The sequence below is a fragment of the Botrytis deweyae genome, assembly GCF_014898535.1.
Source record: "Botrytis deweyae strain B1 chromosome Unknown BDEW_021, whole genome shotgun sequence".
NCBI lineage: Eukaryota > Fungi > Ascomycota > Leotiomycetes > Helotiales > Sclerotiniaceae > Botrytis > Botrytis deweyae.
The window spans coordinates 640,783-657,534 of record NW_024066228.1 but is presented as its reverse complement, the minus strand read 5'-3'; the positions used below and the strand labels follow the sequence as shown (position 1 = coordinate 657,534).

At 38.3% G+C, this 16,752-nt stretch overlaps 8 protein-coding genes across 8 annotated transcripts; 4 read left to right on the top strand and 4 right to left on the bottom strand.

Moving 5' to 3' along the window:
- Nucleotides 1–137: 137 nt before the first annotated feature.
- On the top strand, nucleotides 138–877 carry EAE98_008351 (uncharacterized protein; the record flags this gene model as incomplete). The annotated part of the gene is made up of 4 exons (XM_038955974.1): nucleotides 138–206; nucleotides 315–513; nucleotides 611–765; nucleotides 818–877. 4 exons carry the CDS (start codon nucleotides 138–140, stop codon nucleotides 875–877), a joined length of 483 nt encoding a protein of 160 aa, XP_038807840.1.
- A 535-nt stretch (nucleotides 878–1,412) lies between these two features.
- Nucleotides 1,413–2,082, bottom strand: EAE98_008350 (uncharacterized protein; the record flags this gene model as incomplete). The annotated part of the gene is made up of 2 exons (XM_038955973.1): nucleotides 1,413–1,736; nucleotides 1,846–2,082. The coding sequence occupies 2 exons, from the start codon at nucleotides 2,080–2,082 to the stop codon at nucleotides 1,413–1,415; spliced, it is 561 nt and encodes a 186-aa protein (XP_038807839.1).
- Nucleotides 2,083–2,902: 820 nt separating this feature from the next.
- On the bottom strand, nucleotides 2,903–7,184 carry EAE98_008349 (uncharacterized protein; the record flags this gene model as incomplete). The annotated part of the gene is made up of 3 exons (XM_038955972.1): nucleotides 2,903–3,596; nucleotides 3,646–6,803; nucleotides 6,879–7,184. The coding sequence occupies 3 exons, from the start codon at nucleotides 7,182–7,184 to the stop codon at nucleotides 2,903–2,905; spliced, it is 4,158 nt and encodes a 1,385-aa protein (XP_038807838.1).
- A 1,897-nt stretch (nucleotides 7,185–9,081) lies between these two features.
- Nucleotides 9,082–10,004, top strand: EAE98_008348 (uncharacterized protein; the record flags this gene model as incomplete). The annotated part of the gene is made up of 2 exons (XM_038955971.1): nucleotides 9,082–9,166; nucleotides 9,229–10,004. 2 exons carry the CDS (start codon nucleotides 9,082–9,084, stop codon nucleotides 10,002–10,004), a joined length of 861 nt encoding a protein of 286 aa, XP_038807837.1.
- A 754-nt stretch (nucleotides 10,005–10,758) lies between these two features.
- Nucleotides 10,759–11,157, top strand: EAE98_008347 (uncharacterized protein; the record flags this gene model as incomplete). The annotated part of the gene is made up of 1 exon (XM_038955970.1): nucleotides 10,759–11,157. One exon carries the CDS (start codon nucleotides 10,759–10,761, stop codon nucleotides 11,155–11,157), a length of 399 nt encoding a protein of 132 aa, XP_038807836.1.
- Nucleotides 11,158–11,921: 764 nt separating this feature from the next.
- EAE98_008346 (uncharacterized protein) lies at nucleotides 11,922–12,364 on the top strand (the record flags this gene model as incomplete). Its single annotated transcript, XM_038955969.1, has 2 exons — nucleotides 11,922–12,033; nucleotides 12,090–12,364. The coding sequence occupies 2 exons, from the start codon at nucleotides 11,922–11,924 to the stop codon at nucleotides 12,362–12,364; spliced, it is 387 nt and encodes a 128-aa protein (XP_038807835.1).
- A 421-nt stretch (nucleotides 12,365–12,785) lies between these two features.
- EAE98_008345 (uncharacterized protein) lies at nucleotides 12,786–13,884 on the bottom strand (the record flags this gene model as incomplete). Its single annotated transcript, XM_038955968.1, has 2 exons — nucleotides 12,786–13,588; nucleotides 13,635–13,884. The coding sequence occupies 2 exons, from the start codon at nucleotides 13,882–13,884 to the stop codon at nucleotides 12,786–12,788; spliced, it is 1,053 nt and encodes a 350-aa protein (XP_038807834.1).
- Nucleotides 13,885–13,914: 30 nt separating this feature from the next.
- Nucleotides 13,915–14,802, bottom strand: EAE98_008344 (uncharacterized protein; the record flags this gene model as incomplete). Its single annotated transcript, XM_038955967.1, has 3 exons — nucleotides 13,915–14,050; nucleotides 14,098–14,545; nucleotides 14,706–14,802. The coding sequence occupies 3 exons, from the start codon at nucleotides 14,800–14,802 to the stop codon at nucleotides 13,915–13,917; spliced, it is 681 nt and encodes a 226-aa protein (XP_038807833.1).
- Between the last annotated feature and the right edge of the window lie 1,950 nt (nucleotides 14,803–16,752).

Here is a 16,752-nt window from a genome sequence, read left to right as displayed (position 1 = left end):
TCATCACAATCTATCGGTGCTCATACTTCGAAACCAACGTTCATCTGCCATAATCTCAAGACTGCACGGTTTTTCTAGGCGGGACATCGAGCAGGAAGAAAAAAGTAACAAGTCCTCACAACCAAAAAACATACAAAATGGATCACACACGAGACCCATGTCCTTGGGTGGCCTTGAACGATTTTGGAGGAGCTTTTTGTATGGGTGTACGTAATTGCACTATTTCCTCTACTCTCCTGAGAAATACATCGATTTCCGCAAAATTCTCAAGCATAGAGATCATAAGAAAGAAATACTGATCAAGTTCTTTTCAGGCTATCGGAGGTGCAGTATGGCACGGTGTTAAAGGCTTTCGAAACTCACCTTACGGCGAAAGAAGGATTGGCGCACTCACAGCCATAAAGGCACGAGCTCCTGTACTAGGAGGAAACTTCGGTGTTTGGGGTGGGCTCTTCTCGACTTTCGATTGCGCTGTTAAAGGATTGAGGAAAAAGGAGGACCCTTATAATGCTAGTACGTTCTTTCGAGAATTTTAGCTTGAAATCTTTGCTGGCAGATTGTTGAGCGGCTTGATTGCACCTATTCGAACGAAATACTGACACTGAAATAGTTATTGCTGGATTCTTTACTGGTGGTGCTTTGGCAATTCGTGGTGGTGCAAAAGCTGCAAGAAACTCAGCGATAGGATGTGCGGTTCTCTTGGGTGTTATTGAAGGTGTTGGAATTGGGTTCCAAAGAATGATGGCAGGAAATACGAAATTAGAGGTACACATTTTCTTTGCCCATTTCCGTCCATTCCCATATTAACTTTTCATAGCTACCTCCACCTCCTCCACCATCTGAATCCGGTCAAACCGGGTTCCCAGCCGTCGCATAATTTCTCTACTTTACATTGCTACAAATATAATACCTCATGTTGGTCGACCCCTCCAACAAATTACACAAACTCTACTCTTTTCGTCCAGCCGATAAAAGGTTTTGGTCGCATGTATTCCCCTACATCATAATATCGTGTAGGACACCCGCACTTCATACTGGACTTGTTTGCATAGCTGGGATTGGTGTATGTATATCTAGATTTGACCTTTTGGACCCTATCCCAGACTTGAGGAAGGTTAAGGTTATGTTATCAAGCGTAACGAATGGAAATGAAGATAAAAGTTCATGTGCCTCTAATTGTCAATTTATGGCCGGGCTGTGTGCAAATGATCCAGAAAGATTTGTTTGGTCTAGCGGTCAACTCCTTATTGTTTAGCAAGCCAGCATTCTCATGTATGTATGTCTCTTGGTTCAGGTAAATGAGGTTTTCATTTCGTGTTGAATTTGTGACCATTGGTATTTTGATCATGACTTTCATTTACTATTGTACCCTGTCTCAATCCATCGCACTAATCATTTTCTCCTCACTCTTATTATACGTTGCTACCAATGAAAGCAATCAGCTCTTCCAATTTCCCATCTAAAACTTGCGCTGCAGTCAATAATCCATTATTCCCTCTGTCTGTAGCAGCAATCAAAGTACTAGGTACTTGCCACGTGATTTCCGTTCCTTCTTCACCTGATAATTGGCGGACTAGAATCTCTACAGGTACAAATAATCCTGCGTTGAGAGATTCACTAGATTGAGAGAGCATCGTAATAGCTATTAGTGGATTTCCGATTATGATACGTTTTAGACCAAGCTGTGGATTGAAATTGATATTGAAGAGTGGGAGCCAAGAACCGTGATCGAATTCCTTTTAGTTATCAATCAGCTATCGTTTGCTCTTCACAGCTATGCTTTTAGAGTTCGTTTCGCCGCCACAAGCCAGTAGCAGCAGATAAAAACAATTGGGGCAAACGTACACCAAAAATCATGAATCCTTGAGGTCCAACGGCCGCCTCAACTCCTTCGATGAATTTCTCCTTGTTGTTTTCTTCATGCGATGTCATACTTGCGGCAATTGCTGGCCATTTTGAGTCCGTAGGCTTCCCAATTGAAGCGTAGAGATTGGACATAACAGTCTCAAATGCCAGAGAGGTACGGGAAGTTTTCCGAGTTACAGAATAAGTAAAGGTAGTTGTTGAACTTTCGTGAGCCATTATGGAAATCGGAATGAGACAAAAGAGAGTTCTAGATGATGAGAGTTTTAAATGTTCAGAATTCAAAGTTCGGAAGGTGAATGATTGAAACTTAGGTAGCTTTTAAGTTTCAGAGCATACAGTAAGCTGAGTTGCACCCACGGTTACCATTCAAATGATTACTGATTGTTTGTTGGTACAATTTAAGAAGGGGTTGCCTTTGAATGATATTCGCTCATAATGGGATGGTTTTCACTGAATGAAGTAGAAGGATTTAATATCACGTGAGCATGGTTGATTACTTTACATTCGCCAACCGAGGCTGATTCCATCCACCAACTCCTCACTCCCCGCTCTGAGTTGAAGGTTTGATAAGCTGTTTATTATGCAATGAAATTATCTAGACAATGTGTAAGATATGCGTCTTCCTAATTATTGGTTCTCCCTTTTTCACCCACCATGAACTACACGATTGCCAGTGGCGACATCGATACCTCGTGCACCGACTGATGCACCGACTGGACTAGACCCTGGGGGTAGATGGTTTACTTTAGGGCTTTTATGGATATTCAGTGTTGTGACTGTATGGGTCCTCGTTGACCCTATCTTCTACAATGAATTACCAATCTTATTGACATCGAACAATTGGAGGCGCGGTGATATTGGAAGACTTTTCCTTGATAAAAATACCGAATGATGATTGTAAAATCTAAAATTTTAATTCTTTTGAATCTTTGCAGTCCGATCTGCTTCTCTAACTGCCAATCTATTGTATATTTCTAGAACTCCCCTCAATCTAGTAGTACTTGAAAACCATGCGGCGATAAAACTTTCTTAACAATTACTGATCCATTCCATCCAACTCCACCAGCTTCAATACAACTTCCACTACCTCATTCCCGGATAAATCCATTCCAGGCTCATCAATCTTCTTTGCCAAAACATCATCCAACATTCCTCTCAATCTACTAACTAAAACACCGATACGTGCCCAACCCCTCAGTCGTAACCAACCATCTACCAAAAGGCCTCTACCCAATGTATCCAATGTAATTGGTCCAGAGAATAAAAGTGCCGTATATGCGTTAAAAGGTGTAAGATCTCTGATAAATACTTTACTCGTCGCCATCTTATTGAAGTAACTCATATATTTGCTGTTACCAGGGAATGTTTGTGCATCAAAGATTGTACTACTTGGATGAACAAAAACACGTCCGTTTTCTTGATTGAAATATTTGATTGTCTTTGCTTCCGGGTCTAGTTCCACAGCACCGGAGACAGAGGCCGCAAACTTCTTATCTGGGAAGTCGATACGTGCAAGTTGTGGATTAAAAGCTCCTGCGCAAAGGGATCGAATGAGAGCATTGTTTGATGATTTGGCTGATAAAGCTGGAGGAAGAATAGATGATGACGGAATGAAACCTATTTCGCGTAATGACGTAAGATATTGAGTTCGATTTGAGGATATATCATTGAGTGTTTGATATGAGAGGAAATTATCATTGCACCAATTTCGAATTTCTCCTTGTCGATAACTATTGAAAATTAGTGTCAAATTTTAATATCGGGAGTAGAACAACATACTTTCTATTGTTAATCATCTCGAACCATTCTTCAAAAGCTCGAAGATCGCCAATTAAATCACCCTGATTTTTAGCGAATTTTGCCCTTGCAGATTTTGACTCTTCTCTTTTATCCTGCGGTGATACAAAAGGTGATTTGACGGTCAAGATAGCTGCGATTGTGACAGCGGCATCCAAACAACCAAACATAGCTCCGTAAACCATTAGTTTACCGCAACGAAGATCAGCAGGAATCATTGAAAGATGACGACCTAAAGCAGTAAGATCATCTCCATCAAGGGCACCCATTCTTCCCAATAAATCCATAGCGCCGTCAACAGCTATACTCTCAGGAGGAGTAATGGCACTTGCTAAGAATGATCCAACTTCCTTAATTCCCATAGCTCGTACAGATAAACATAGTTGTTCCAATGGTACTCGTCTAATCTCAGGTTCAGGTCTCTCCATCATTTTCGATGTCTCGGCATTTCGTGTGTATAACTTGTAACATTTTCCTGCTTGAACACGACCTGCTCTACCTCTTCTTTGTTTACATGCAGCACGTGAAGCCCATACTTCTTCCAATTTACGCATGTTATTTTGAGGATCATAACTAGTCTCCTTAACACGACCAGTATCTATGACTGCGACAATATCATCAATTGTTATTGAAGTTTCGGCAACATTCGTGGCAACGATAACTTTACGTTTGCCATACGGAGCATGTGGGAATACTTTTCTTTGATCTGATGATTGCAGGGATGCGTGTAGTGGTAGAGCATGTAAATTCGGTATGGTCTTCAAGTAATCCAGCGTTCGAGTGATTTCAACCAGACCTGGCATGAAGATGAGAATTCCACCATCTTGTTTCAGATGAGTTAATTCAGCATCAATCTCTTTGACAGTTTGACTGATTAAATCATAATTGATTCTCATACCAATACTTTGAATGGCAGCTGCGACGTCCTGATCCATACCAGATGTTTCCTGATTGTCTTCCTGGTACTTACTACCAAATCCAGGATTGAAATTAGTCATTCGAATAACATCGTCAAGATAGTAGTCTTCCACTGGGTATGTGCGACCACTGATCTCGACTCTACCAACTTTTCCACCACTCTTGAAATAATCTTCAAAAATGCCAGCATCCAAAGTGGCACTCATCAAGATTAATTTCAAATCTTTTCGTTGGCGAAGAACATCCCGTAACAAAACAAGCAAAAAATCTGTATCCAAAGATCTCTCATGAACTTCATCGATGATGACATGACTAACATCTGCAAGAGATGCGACTACATCTTCACTACTTCCTCCAGATGTTTGTAATCGCCTTAGAAGTACACCTGTAGTCACAAAAGTAATCTTGGTATTCGGTGATGCTTTTGACTCTCCCCGAATAATGTATCCAACCTCTTGACCAACGGCAGAACATCGCTCATCACTAACACGATCCGCCAATCCCAAGGCAGAAATACGTCTAGGTTGCGTACAAATAATTTTCGCAAAATCTCCAAATGCTCGTTGATACATGTCATCCAGGATAAATTGAGCCGATTGAGTTGATTTTCCAGAACCAGTTTCACCCGAGATAATGGTAACTTGGTGAGAATTCACAGTATCCACAATAATATCCTTCATCTCCCACGCGGGTAAAGTTCTTCGACCTTTGATCATAGATTCCAACTTCGGATTGAGTTGTCGACTCTTCCATTCATCCTTACTTTTAATGTTGGCAATCCATTTAATCGCTCTAGGATGTCTTGAAGTATTCTGTCTTCTCCGACGAACTGGTTGAACTTCACTGACTATCGATGCAGCGGCTGAAACATCGCTAAGCTTTCCAGGTCTTTCAATGATACTATAAAGATGTTGTTCCACCCAGTCAATGAGGAAAAATAACATGTGTTCACCCAATAAACTATCCATGGCATAATTCAAAGCTTGCTTCATAATGCTCAAACGAATATATGCCGGCAACTGAACGTGAACAGATATGACCGGAACCTTTTGTGGATACTCAGAAGATCGACGAAATTGGATAATAGGTTCGACAGGAAGATTCGTCCCACGATTTGATGGTTTGATTTTAATTCTGCAAACATCTTTCGATGGACGTGAATATTTCTCGCCAAAAACCGATTGAAGACCAGTCATTTCCTCTTCCCAAATTTCGTCCGAAGATTCTTTGGCATCTTCAGTATCCCAGGAATCCTCGCTTGGAATAGATTCGACATCTTTTCCACTCGACAAGAGTATGTGTTGTAAAGCCTCAGAAGCTTTTCCTTCATCGTTGTGAATATCATAAATTTGCTTGCAAAGGTCGATTGAATATCCAGCTTCAGCCAATCTCTTGATAGCACCTTCACGCTTCAAATCACTACTTGCCATACTAATACCAGCAACATATCCTTCCGGCAATGCCCATCTTGGTAGATCATCTTCTGGAACATGGATCAGTAGCCATTCAAGTGTCTCCTCTCTATCTTTGCATATATCCACAGCTTCTTCGATATGACTCTGCCTGAAATCAAGAGTCTTGAATTCTTTCACAATGGAATGCTTCTGAAAGTCGGATAACATAACATCGTGTGGGTTCCAGATAGCGTGTTTTCTTACTAAACTTTCGACTTTCGTTCGCGTACGTTTGCCCATCTCGATTTTAGGTACCTTGGTCCACCCTCTGTGAATGTTGTTATGTGATGACCCCCCTCCGGTTGAATTTGTACCATTGCCTCCATTACCACGTAATGCCAATCCTGCACCTCCTGGACCTGCTGATCCTGGTGTATTCATAGCCTTTTCCCTTGCCTTTTGCTGTTCGTTCCGCTTCTTTTCCATTGCAGCTTTTGCATCTTCTCTTTCCCTCAACGCAGCAAATGGGTCCGCCTCATACATCCATGCCTTTCCTTCCTTAATATCCTCTTTCTTCAGAACTTCAAACTCACCCTTCCATAAATCTCGATAATCAGGTGGAAGTGTCATGTGAATGTTTCGCATATTAAGAACCCGGAAGAGACCATATGTGGCAGCGAAATGTCTAGCTTCAAGAGCTGTAGGTTTGACAGCAAGGTGCTTATGCGAAGGTGGTAATTTAAAGGGGGCTAGCGACACAAGTTCTTGGGTTTTCGTATTCTTAGCCTTTAGGATTACCATTGAGGAGAACCCTTCCGGAGTTTTGATCTATTATTATAGCATCAGTATGCGCCGTCATTGTTGTAAACATTTCTGGAATTTCCACAGCATTAAAACACTTACCATGGTATATTCTGGTTTCTCCCATTTTTGCTTTTGGCAATGTTCCGAAAGTAAATTAACGGGCAACTTTCCAGTCCATGATTGTCCGCCGATCAATTTCTTAACATCCGGTCTCTTTGGCGCCTCACCCAATGGATCAGGTCCATCTTGTCCTTGAGTTGGCGGCTTTCTTTGCTTTGGCTCTTTATCCGAATTTGAGAATACTATAAAGCTATCATCTGCAGCGGGTGTTGTTGACGCTTTATTTTTACCGGCAGATGTACCTGGTTTTGGCCCACCTTTCGATGATTGTCCTTTCTTGACCATATTTGGTCTCTGCAGTCTTGATGACAGGCAAATCCATGAAATCAAAGTTAGTAGTAGTGAAGGCGTTGAGATCTTTTAGTGGTTCATCAGATTTGGATGCTAGTCGGAAATAAAGTTTTCCCCACAAGGCTGAGATAATTGTAAAGCTCGGACTTTTTGCATTTGATATGTAACCGATATCCCTACTATGTGCACGGCCCTACTATGTGCACGCTCTTATTATTTATATAAAATATAATATTAAATTGAATTAAAAATCAAAAAAGCAATGAAATCATTTGAAATTTAAAATTAAGATAATTTGAATAAATTGATATAATATTTGAAAATGAAAAATCTGAAATTGTGAAAGATTATAATAATAAAACTAATAAATAAGATATAGAATTTTAATATAAGAAATTACTTATTTATTAATATATTTTTTAATAGAATCGAAAATATAAGTTTTATTTAAAGAAATTATGAAATTCTTTATATTATAATATGAAATAATTAAAAAAAATTAAACTTTTTTATTGAAATTCTGAAATTATATTGATATTAAATTCTAATAATTTTTCAAAAGAATATTTATAAAAATTAATTATTAATATAATAATGAATTTATAATATTTGACTTTACTTTTCAATTATATAATAATAACAGATTTTAAAATCTTATATAAATCTATTAAAATCTATAATTTACTAATATTATATTGAAATAAAGATTTAAAAATAAATATCAAGAATTTAATTTGATATAATATTAATAATAATATAAGCTTTTGTTAATAATTATTGAAATTTTAGTTTTTATAATCTTTGAATATATATATTTCATTTTAATATTAAAGAAGAAAGTTATATTAATTGATTTTTGATTTAATAAGAAATTTCAATATTTGAACTTTCAGGATTTATTAATATTAAAATGATTTTTATTAAGATTTTCTTTTTTTAAAAATTAATTTAATAATATTTTGAATTATAAAAACCTTTATTTTGAAATTGTTTATATTATTATAATAATTTCATTATTAGAATTTCATTATATATCATAAAAATAAGATTTAAAAGATTTTAAAAATAGAATTTTAAAAATAAAAGATTTATTTAAAGAATTTCTTTTGATTGGTTTATAATTTATATATTTTAATATTCAACATCATTTCTTTCAAAAAGACTATAATATTCAAAACTTCAATATTAAATAAAAAATTTAAATTCATTTTAAAATTCATTTTTAAAAAAACTTCAAATAATAAAAATAATTAGAAAATCTAATAATCTATATTAAAATCAATTCTTATTACTTTTTTAATTTTTTTGTTTTCTTTATAAAAGCATTAATATCAAAGAATCTATCAAAATATTTTTTAACTTTATAAATAAACTTTAATATATTTATTATTGAAAATTTATATATCAAAATTATATATTCTCTTTATATTATTATTTAATCAGTTTTTATTTTAATAATTTGAAATTCTAAAAAATCAAAATAAATAATATTATTGAATTCTGAAACTGAATTCTATCTTATTTTAATGATTTTTGAATTTTAAATTGAATTTTATTTTAATGAAAAAAAACGTGCATATAGTAGGGTCGTGCACGTAGCAGGGATATCGGTTATGTGCCTCTGTGCGTCATTCTGGTGGAACTTTTGAAGCTCAGCCTTGTTAACCTTAACTACCTAATACCTGACTGGGTACGGAGCCCGACTCCAATTAGTAGTCATCACCGAGTGGATATTAATTAAATTACTGTTGCATAGATACAATTCTCCCGCTCTCTCTTTTACAATTTGGGTACTGACGAGGATATATTTAAGGTTGAGATCTGGGGTCTTACCGATAAACAGAGTACATGGAACCTCTCCTGCCTGGTGAACCTCTACTCAATCGTGATTATGACTTCAAAAATCGAAGACGATACTAATGGGACACCTCAAGCGTCCTCATTATCTGACAAAATGTCTCCTAAATCAAACGCATGTACCGTAACACCATTCGTTCTTCTACTCCCGCTATGTATGATACTAACAAGACTTTCATAGTTACCAAAATGATGTCAAGTTCGCGATCCAAACGCCCTAATTCCTCCCCGACATCCTCCCCTCCTCCCAAAAAGATTGCAAATTCGAATCCTTTCCATTTTGGTCGAGCGGGCCTCGGAGCTTACTTATCAGACCCCTCATCACATCCTGCATCACGCATGATCTATCACAACTCTTTATTTGTAGCGATCCATGACCTTTACCCTAAATCTTCGGTTCATGCCCTACTGATTCCACGAGACGAGAAATGGAATAGTATGCACCCGAAAGTCGCATTATCCAACCCCGAGTTCCTCGAAATGGTGAGACCGGAAGCAGAAAAGTTGAAGGGAATAGTTGCATCAGAGTTACGTCGAAAATATGGACCGGAATCTGCAGAAGATTTGCAGAGGCAAAAAATACTTAATGGAGAAGTCAATCTAGATGATGATGCTGAGATGCCAGAAGGTAGGAATTGGGAAAAAGATGTTATGATTGGGATACATATGCATCCATCTATGGATCATCTTCATATTCATGTTCTTTCTGTGGATCGTTATTCTTCATGTCTGAAGAAGCGGAAGCATTATAATTCATTTGCTACACCATTCTTCGTCAATTTATCAGAATTTCCTTTGTCCGAGGAGAGACAAGAAGCTCTTGATAGGAAAGGACAAGGTAAAGCATGGCTAGAAGATAATTTGAAATGTTGGAGATGTGGTATGCAATTCGGAAATAAATTTACTAGGTTGAAGGATCATTTGGAGTTGGAGTTTGATGAATGGAAAAAAAAATAAACGTCAAGCAAAAATTACCATGTCAATTTTCTTCCTCCACTTAAACTCATGAATAGGCTATACGGAGAGCAAAAGAATCCGGGTAAAAACTTGTTGCTTTTCTTTCATGCTACTTGTTCAAAAAAAAAATTCAGAATTGGCCTATCCTTTAACAAGCTTCCGGTGTCTACTTTTCAGTGTCTGGAATTCAAGCAGTCTAGTCTCCAGATTTCTGACCACAGAATCATCATCAATTTCTGCTTTGCTACTCAAAAATCTTCCATATGTGTCTCGGTGGTAGGTTTATTATGAAAGTTCCATAATCTTATAATGTGGATCAAATTGATTTATTAATTGCACATAGTTTCTGCGACACAATTACTGACAGGAGTCACCTCAACCACACCGATCGTAGGTTTCTGACATCACGTGTATACAATCATATGAATCGTAACACACCAAATAAAAGGAAACAACTTTAGGAAAGGATGTTTATGAGATTCTTTCGTCCAAAAAAGAATCCGCCTCGCTTATCGAGCCCCTTTGTTCGCGCTATTGACTCAACACAAAGAACCCACCTTTACCACTGTTTCAAAACTACTTTGCAACAATTATAATTGTGTTCATAAGAATGGCTTTCATTGGCCTCAAGTATTCCCATTTCACTCCATTCAAACTCCATTCAACTAACTCCTCAACAACTGACTCACCAACTAACCACAAGCTACCACTTTAGATCCTCACTCCCAAATACAACTCTCAAACCACCGAAAAGATGTCCGGAATGAACGCTGTTACCACCGTTGTCGCTTCTCTAATTATCATTATCTTTGTTATTGTCTTCATCATTTTCGTTCCCGGCTACATGGGCATCAGATTTGAGCGTCGACGCATCGCAGCTCAAAACAACCTTGGGTCAATGAACTGGCCGTTTCCTGCCCAACAGGAACAAGAACAACATCAACAACCAAGACATGAATACGATATCGAGATGAATGATTGGCCTTTGAGATGTCCAGAACCGGCTTTGACAAGAAGACCTTCTGACTGGCCGTTGAGAAGAATGGAACCAGTAGTTATGCCGGAGAGAAGAAGAGAAAGTGTTAAGAATGTTAGGTTAGAATCTGGTAGTGCTGGTGGTGATCTTGAGGGATTTCCTTACTATGTGCGATAAATGCTGACATTTAGCGCTCAAAGAGAGAGGACTTGGAAAGGTAAGTGAAAACCGTGATGCTAGACGTTGCGAGTTTCTTATCAGGTAAGTGCAAGTGCACTCAGGTAATTCAATTTTTATATAGAAAAAATAGTACAAACATATCTATAACTGTGACCAATTGTGAAATGAAATATCGTAAAATGATAATAATTGCAAAATCTTTCTAGAATTAAGTTTATGACGTTCGAACCCAATCAGACTTGAAATAAACTAAGACATTGTGTCAATTTTACAACGTCATCGAGGTCATTAAAAAAGATCTACAGCGGGGTAATGTAAGAAGAACCTCACATACCAACACCATAAATTACATCAATGGCTCAAACAGCACAAAGTTGAGTACACGATACGAGAAAACGGCTCTGTACGATATTTGAGTTACACAATATATGTAGATCTGACTCGCATTGACTTTTAGAATGTGCAACGTATGATTCCATGAACGAATGAAGATCCATTGCTGCCAGAAACACGAGAAACTCTACTCTTTCAGGTAAGGGTTTAGAAAAACTGGTACGTTTTTCATGTTTATGACGGAGAGATAATGCAAGGTGCCGCAGCAGTCGGCTGAGGATATATTGTCTCTCAGAGAATGGTGAACTCACCATAATGTATATATGTGGAAAACTTTCCCAATTCTGGTGCAGATTTCTAGCCTTATGACCATACCTTGTACTGAGAAGAAAAATCACCTCGCAACTAAAACAAGTACTCAATTCAAAATGCATATCCAAAACTTTCTCTACACCCTCACCTCCCTCACTCTCACAAACCTCGTGACCTCCTCGCCAACTCAAGCCGGCACTCTCTCTACCCCACCCCCACCAGGAGAAAGTAAATTTCCCCTCCTCCTCCTCTCTCACTCACCCAATAAACTAACAAACACCCAGCCTATGTAGTCGGGTTTCCCATCTGTGCAATTCCTGGGTTCACTCAGATCCCCGGCGATTACAACGAAACCATTCACCAATATCCCAACGCCACTCTCGCGAGCTGTATCAACGAGTGTCGATCTGCATATCCAGAATGCAAAAGTATTGCTTTTCATGCGCGGTATACAGAATGTTTGTGGTTTGATGAGAGAGTTGATAAGACGCAATTGTATGAGGATGATACGAGTGAATTTGTTCATTATGATTTGATTTGTCCGGTGCCTGCTTGTTAGGTATGGGGGGATGGATGTGAATCGGCGGCTGGGGGTGGGAGCGGAACGAAATCATACTAATTAAACGAAGCGATGAACGAATTTACTAGCGGTATTCTGATGGAAATCAACGACAAGGAGGCCGGCCGGATAGGAGGTGGATGTTTTTGGAGACTCTTGAATTAACTTTGCTCAATCAATTTTTCTCAATGAAACATTGTCATTGATGAGATTACTATACCATGGATTCTGAATGCATCTGTATTGCAATATTGTGCTCCAAATTGTACCATGTCATTTCCATATTTCAAATATGTTCAAAATCGAAGTCTTCGGGTGAGATTCCTCCAGGTGAGATACCTCGTCAGTCCCTACTCCGAATCATTGGCAAACCAACCAGGGTGAGCCAGTCTATCATTGAAACATTAAATATTATTTCCATTCATCTATTCCTCTTTTCCTTCAGTCCCCTCTGCCTACTCTCTCTTCTCTCCCTTCCCTTTCTACTTCTCGATATTCCCCTCCTCTGGATTGTTCTCTTGACCCACCAAACAATCATATCCCTCATTAAGAATAAAATAACAACAAAAGCAACAGGTAAAGCTATTTGCCAAAAATATTTCTCGTTATGTTCTATACTTGGCATATCGGTGAAATTCATTCCAAAGTAACCTGTCAAAAAACTTAACGGCAGAAAAATGATAGTGACAATTGTCAGTTGTTTCATAGACTCATTTTGATATGCTGAGATGGTATTGAAGATTAAATCAATCATTCCATCAGCGTTTCGTCGAAGTTGATCCAAAGATTCTGTAATTAATACGATGTGATCTTCAACGTCTCCAAGATATGTTTGTGCCATTTGACTAATCTTAACAGCAGATGCTGCCTTTTGTACATCACCTCTTTGTCCAACATTTTTATGATCTCGAAGAGAATTGATGAGGTTAGCAATTGGATTGATAAAGTTGCGTAATGTGGTTATTTCGCTAGTAACGACGTATAATGATGTTGTATGTTTAATATTGGGATTTGTCAAGACATCTAGCTCTAATGAACCAATGATGTCCTGATAGGCGGAGGTGACAGGTATAGCAAGATCAATGACAGCATCGATAACGGCCTGCATTACCATTGATGCATCACATGATTTGCGAAGTATTGTATCAGAATTGCTTAATCTGTGAAGGATGGGTTCTTCAATGTCATCTGCTGAATTTTCGAAGAAGGAAATAACGGTATTATCTATGATGCATTAGATCAAACTCGACGAAATAAAAGGACTACTAACCAGCAGTCAAGAATATCGAGACCTGCTCAGCACTAACAGCCAACTTCTTTTGCGTTAGAGGAGAAATTTTCTCCATATGTGCCGCTCTTTCTTGGTTTGGGCCTCCATGATATCTTTGTAAAGTCCTTAATTTTTGCACTGGGGAAGATTGTACGCCATCCGTATGCCCAGTGATAAATTCCTTAGTTGTATCATGAACACCGCCGGCTAGCGCATCGATGGGTGTAACATTGGAATTCCTCCGTTTCATGAATTTATATAACGCTTTACGGAATGGTCCTCATTTCCTTTTCCTTGGAGCCTCCAGTGTTATATCTTGTTCGTCATCGCTATCGCTTTCCGAATCGCTATCCTTATCTGGATGTAAATGGACGAGTTTTTGCAATGTCAAAACGACATAAGTATGGTCAGTATACCTACATATCGTTAGTCCTCTACCATCAGAATGTACTGTACAACATACCAATCTGCCTTTGTCCTATTATTGAGATTGACCATATCCTCAATTGCCAATCTGTGTAATTTCTTCTTCTTGCCAATGGCTTGTATAACATCCCAACTGAGTCCATTAACATTAATCCATCGACATTTAATCCACTCCTCTTGTTCCATATCCATGAAGCGAACAAATTCATCATTATTAAATTCTCTTTTGACTATTTTTTCTTGACTGAAGTCCACAAGAGTTATTTGACAATCCTCGTGTAGGTTGAAGCTAGCAGTTCGACCACCATAAGGTTTAGATGGATCCAAACCAGGTTCTTGTCCTGGATGCCATTCTGGTTGACTTGGTGAAACATCAACAGTGGGAAAGGTATTGGTTCGTGAACGGGTTGCGCGACGTCGAACTGGTGATTGTCCCGCCATGGAGTCTGGGGCAGATTGAGTAGACATTGTAGGCTCGAGTTCATCTACAAATTGAGAATAAGCAGATTATTGCGAATATGCGCATGAAGATGATATCCATCGGAAGGCATGAGAACGTGTGCGAAAGTTCTCAGAGTGAGGAGAATGATATATGCCGTTGTCGCACAAATATATTGATTGGTTCAAGTTGCGAAAGAAACTCACGGCTTAGTCTAGGAAATGCCTCCGATTCAAATCCCGCGGTTCTTGATGGTGAGTTTATACCCCCAGGTGAAAAATCTCTTATTTCTGGTTCATACATTCTCCCTTTTCGATATCATTTGTGTGCGACGTAATAAAGTCTTGTTGTTTCAATTCTTGGATTGATCAAACTCCTTTCCTCAAAATCTCATGGATTCGCGATTCAATCTCCAACCCTCAATTTTTCCTGTAAAACTAATATTGCGTTACAATAGGGGTATCAAAATAAAGATTTAATGAATGACATGAATTAAAAACAAAAAATACAACAAAAGCAAGTAAATACAGATAAAATGAAGATGTTGATAATTCACTTGTCGAGAGTAAACAATGTATCGATGGTTCATCTGATAATTAATTTTTGGTACTCGAGTGCATGAATAAACAAGACAAGCTTTGCCAAGCTAAAATTACCTATTTCTGGGAAGCCACATTTTACCAAGTGCCCACTTCAAATTTGCATGTCAAAAACAACCCCTATTATTTAACGAATACCAGTAGTCTTCTTTAAAGGAGGTCCTTCATATGGAAGACATTATTCACAAAATGATGGAGCTCAGAATAAATTTCATGTGAATATACTGAGATTGTGTATACTTCGTTTTATTTCAGGTTGCGTTGTTGTATCTACAACGTATCAACTATTTTTGATATTTAAACCATTCTCCTGTACGTAGGTGTGAAAATGAAGATCTAGAACTCAGGATCGTACCGGCCATTAGACACTGAACTTCTAGTCATTGACGCTCCGCTAGGCCACTGCCGTGGAGGCTTTTTCGCTTCGCTCTAGGAGAAAACATGTTCGATTGAGTTGAATTGACGATAGAACTAGCGATTGAATTAACGATTAAATTAACTGAGGTGGAAAACGAGGGAAGATATTACCTATTACTTCGTGATAAACACATGTATGAGGGCTAACATCTATGAAAAATTTCAAACATGTAGATTCGTATGAACCCCATAGCTAGTGTATTTAAAGCTATGATAATACATAAGGGAAGGAAAGAATAGAAGTCCAACAGGTTGTCAAGACAAAACAGAGAAGAGAGGTTTCATCTGATAGTCAACATGCATATGATGGATAGATAATATGATCTGAAGAATTTAGATCATACCTATTGACATGATGGGTAGCCCGTTGTAGTTCAAGACCTGGTGCCAGGTGGACATCAACCCTGCTTAGTCATTGTTCATCAATAGCGGTGAATATGACGTGAAGAACACCCAAACCCGTTCAAACTTCACAAATCTCCTATCCTGTCCACATTCACATCACTTTACAAAGCATCTACCTATCACATGTCATCACAACAAGAGCCCAATACGATACCGATACGAGTTAATGATGTCAGAGTTAGTACTCACTTCATCACAAGATATTTCCATTGACATCTGAACCCAATATTATACCTTATTTATGACAAACACGGAGAACAGTGGACCCCAAGAAGATCATCATTTCCTAAAGTTAACGTTATTGATATTCATAAACTTTGTACACAGCCATGCGAGCCATCCAGCACTACCTACCCCAACAGGCCCCCAATCAGGCCCCAATTACTACGAAGTATAAGTATTTTATACTTCAATACTTATACTTCGTGCATTAATAAGGTTATGATAGACAGGTGCAAAACGAGGCTGAGTAGTTCTCGAAGACAATTTATGGTTTTTAACATCATTTGGATGTAACCGCCAGGGTGGGGCAATACACGTGTGAAATCACATCTTATCTTGGCTATCCAATTTTTAATTGGAAGCCTTGTACCTTAACTATTGTGTGTAGATCTTAATATGTCCGTACGAGTGTCGTGCATCATTAGTAATCTGGGGAGAATTACCCATTGCTGTAGATCTGGAAATGGAGAATCGATAGTTGTTCTGTTGACGTGACGTTGTATGATCTGCCCGAAATTGATAGGGCAGGAATACCTTCCCACGTGCAAGACTATAGGGAACGAGGATAGAGCGAGCTGGAGACCTACTGTGCATTTACTACATCCTATAC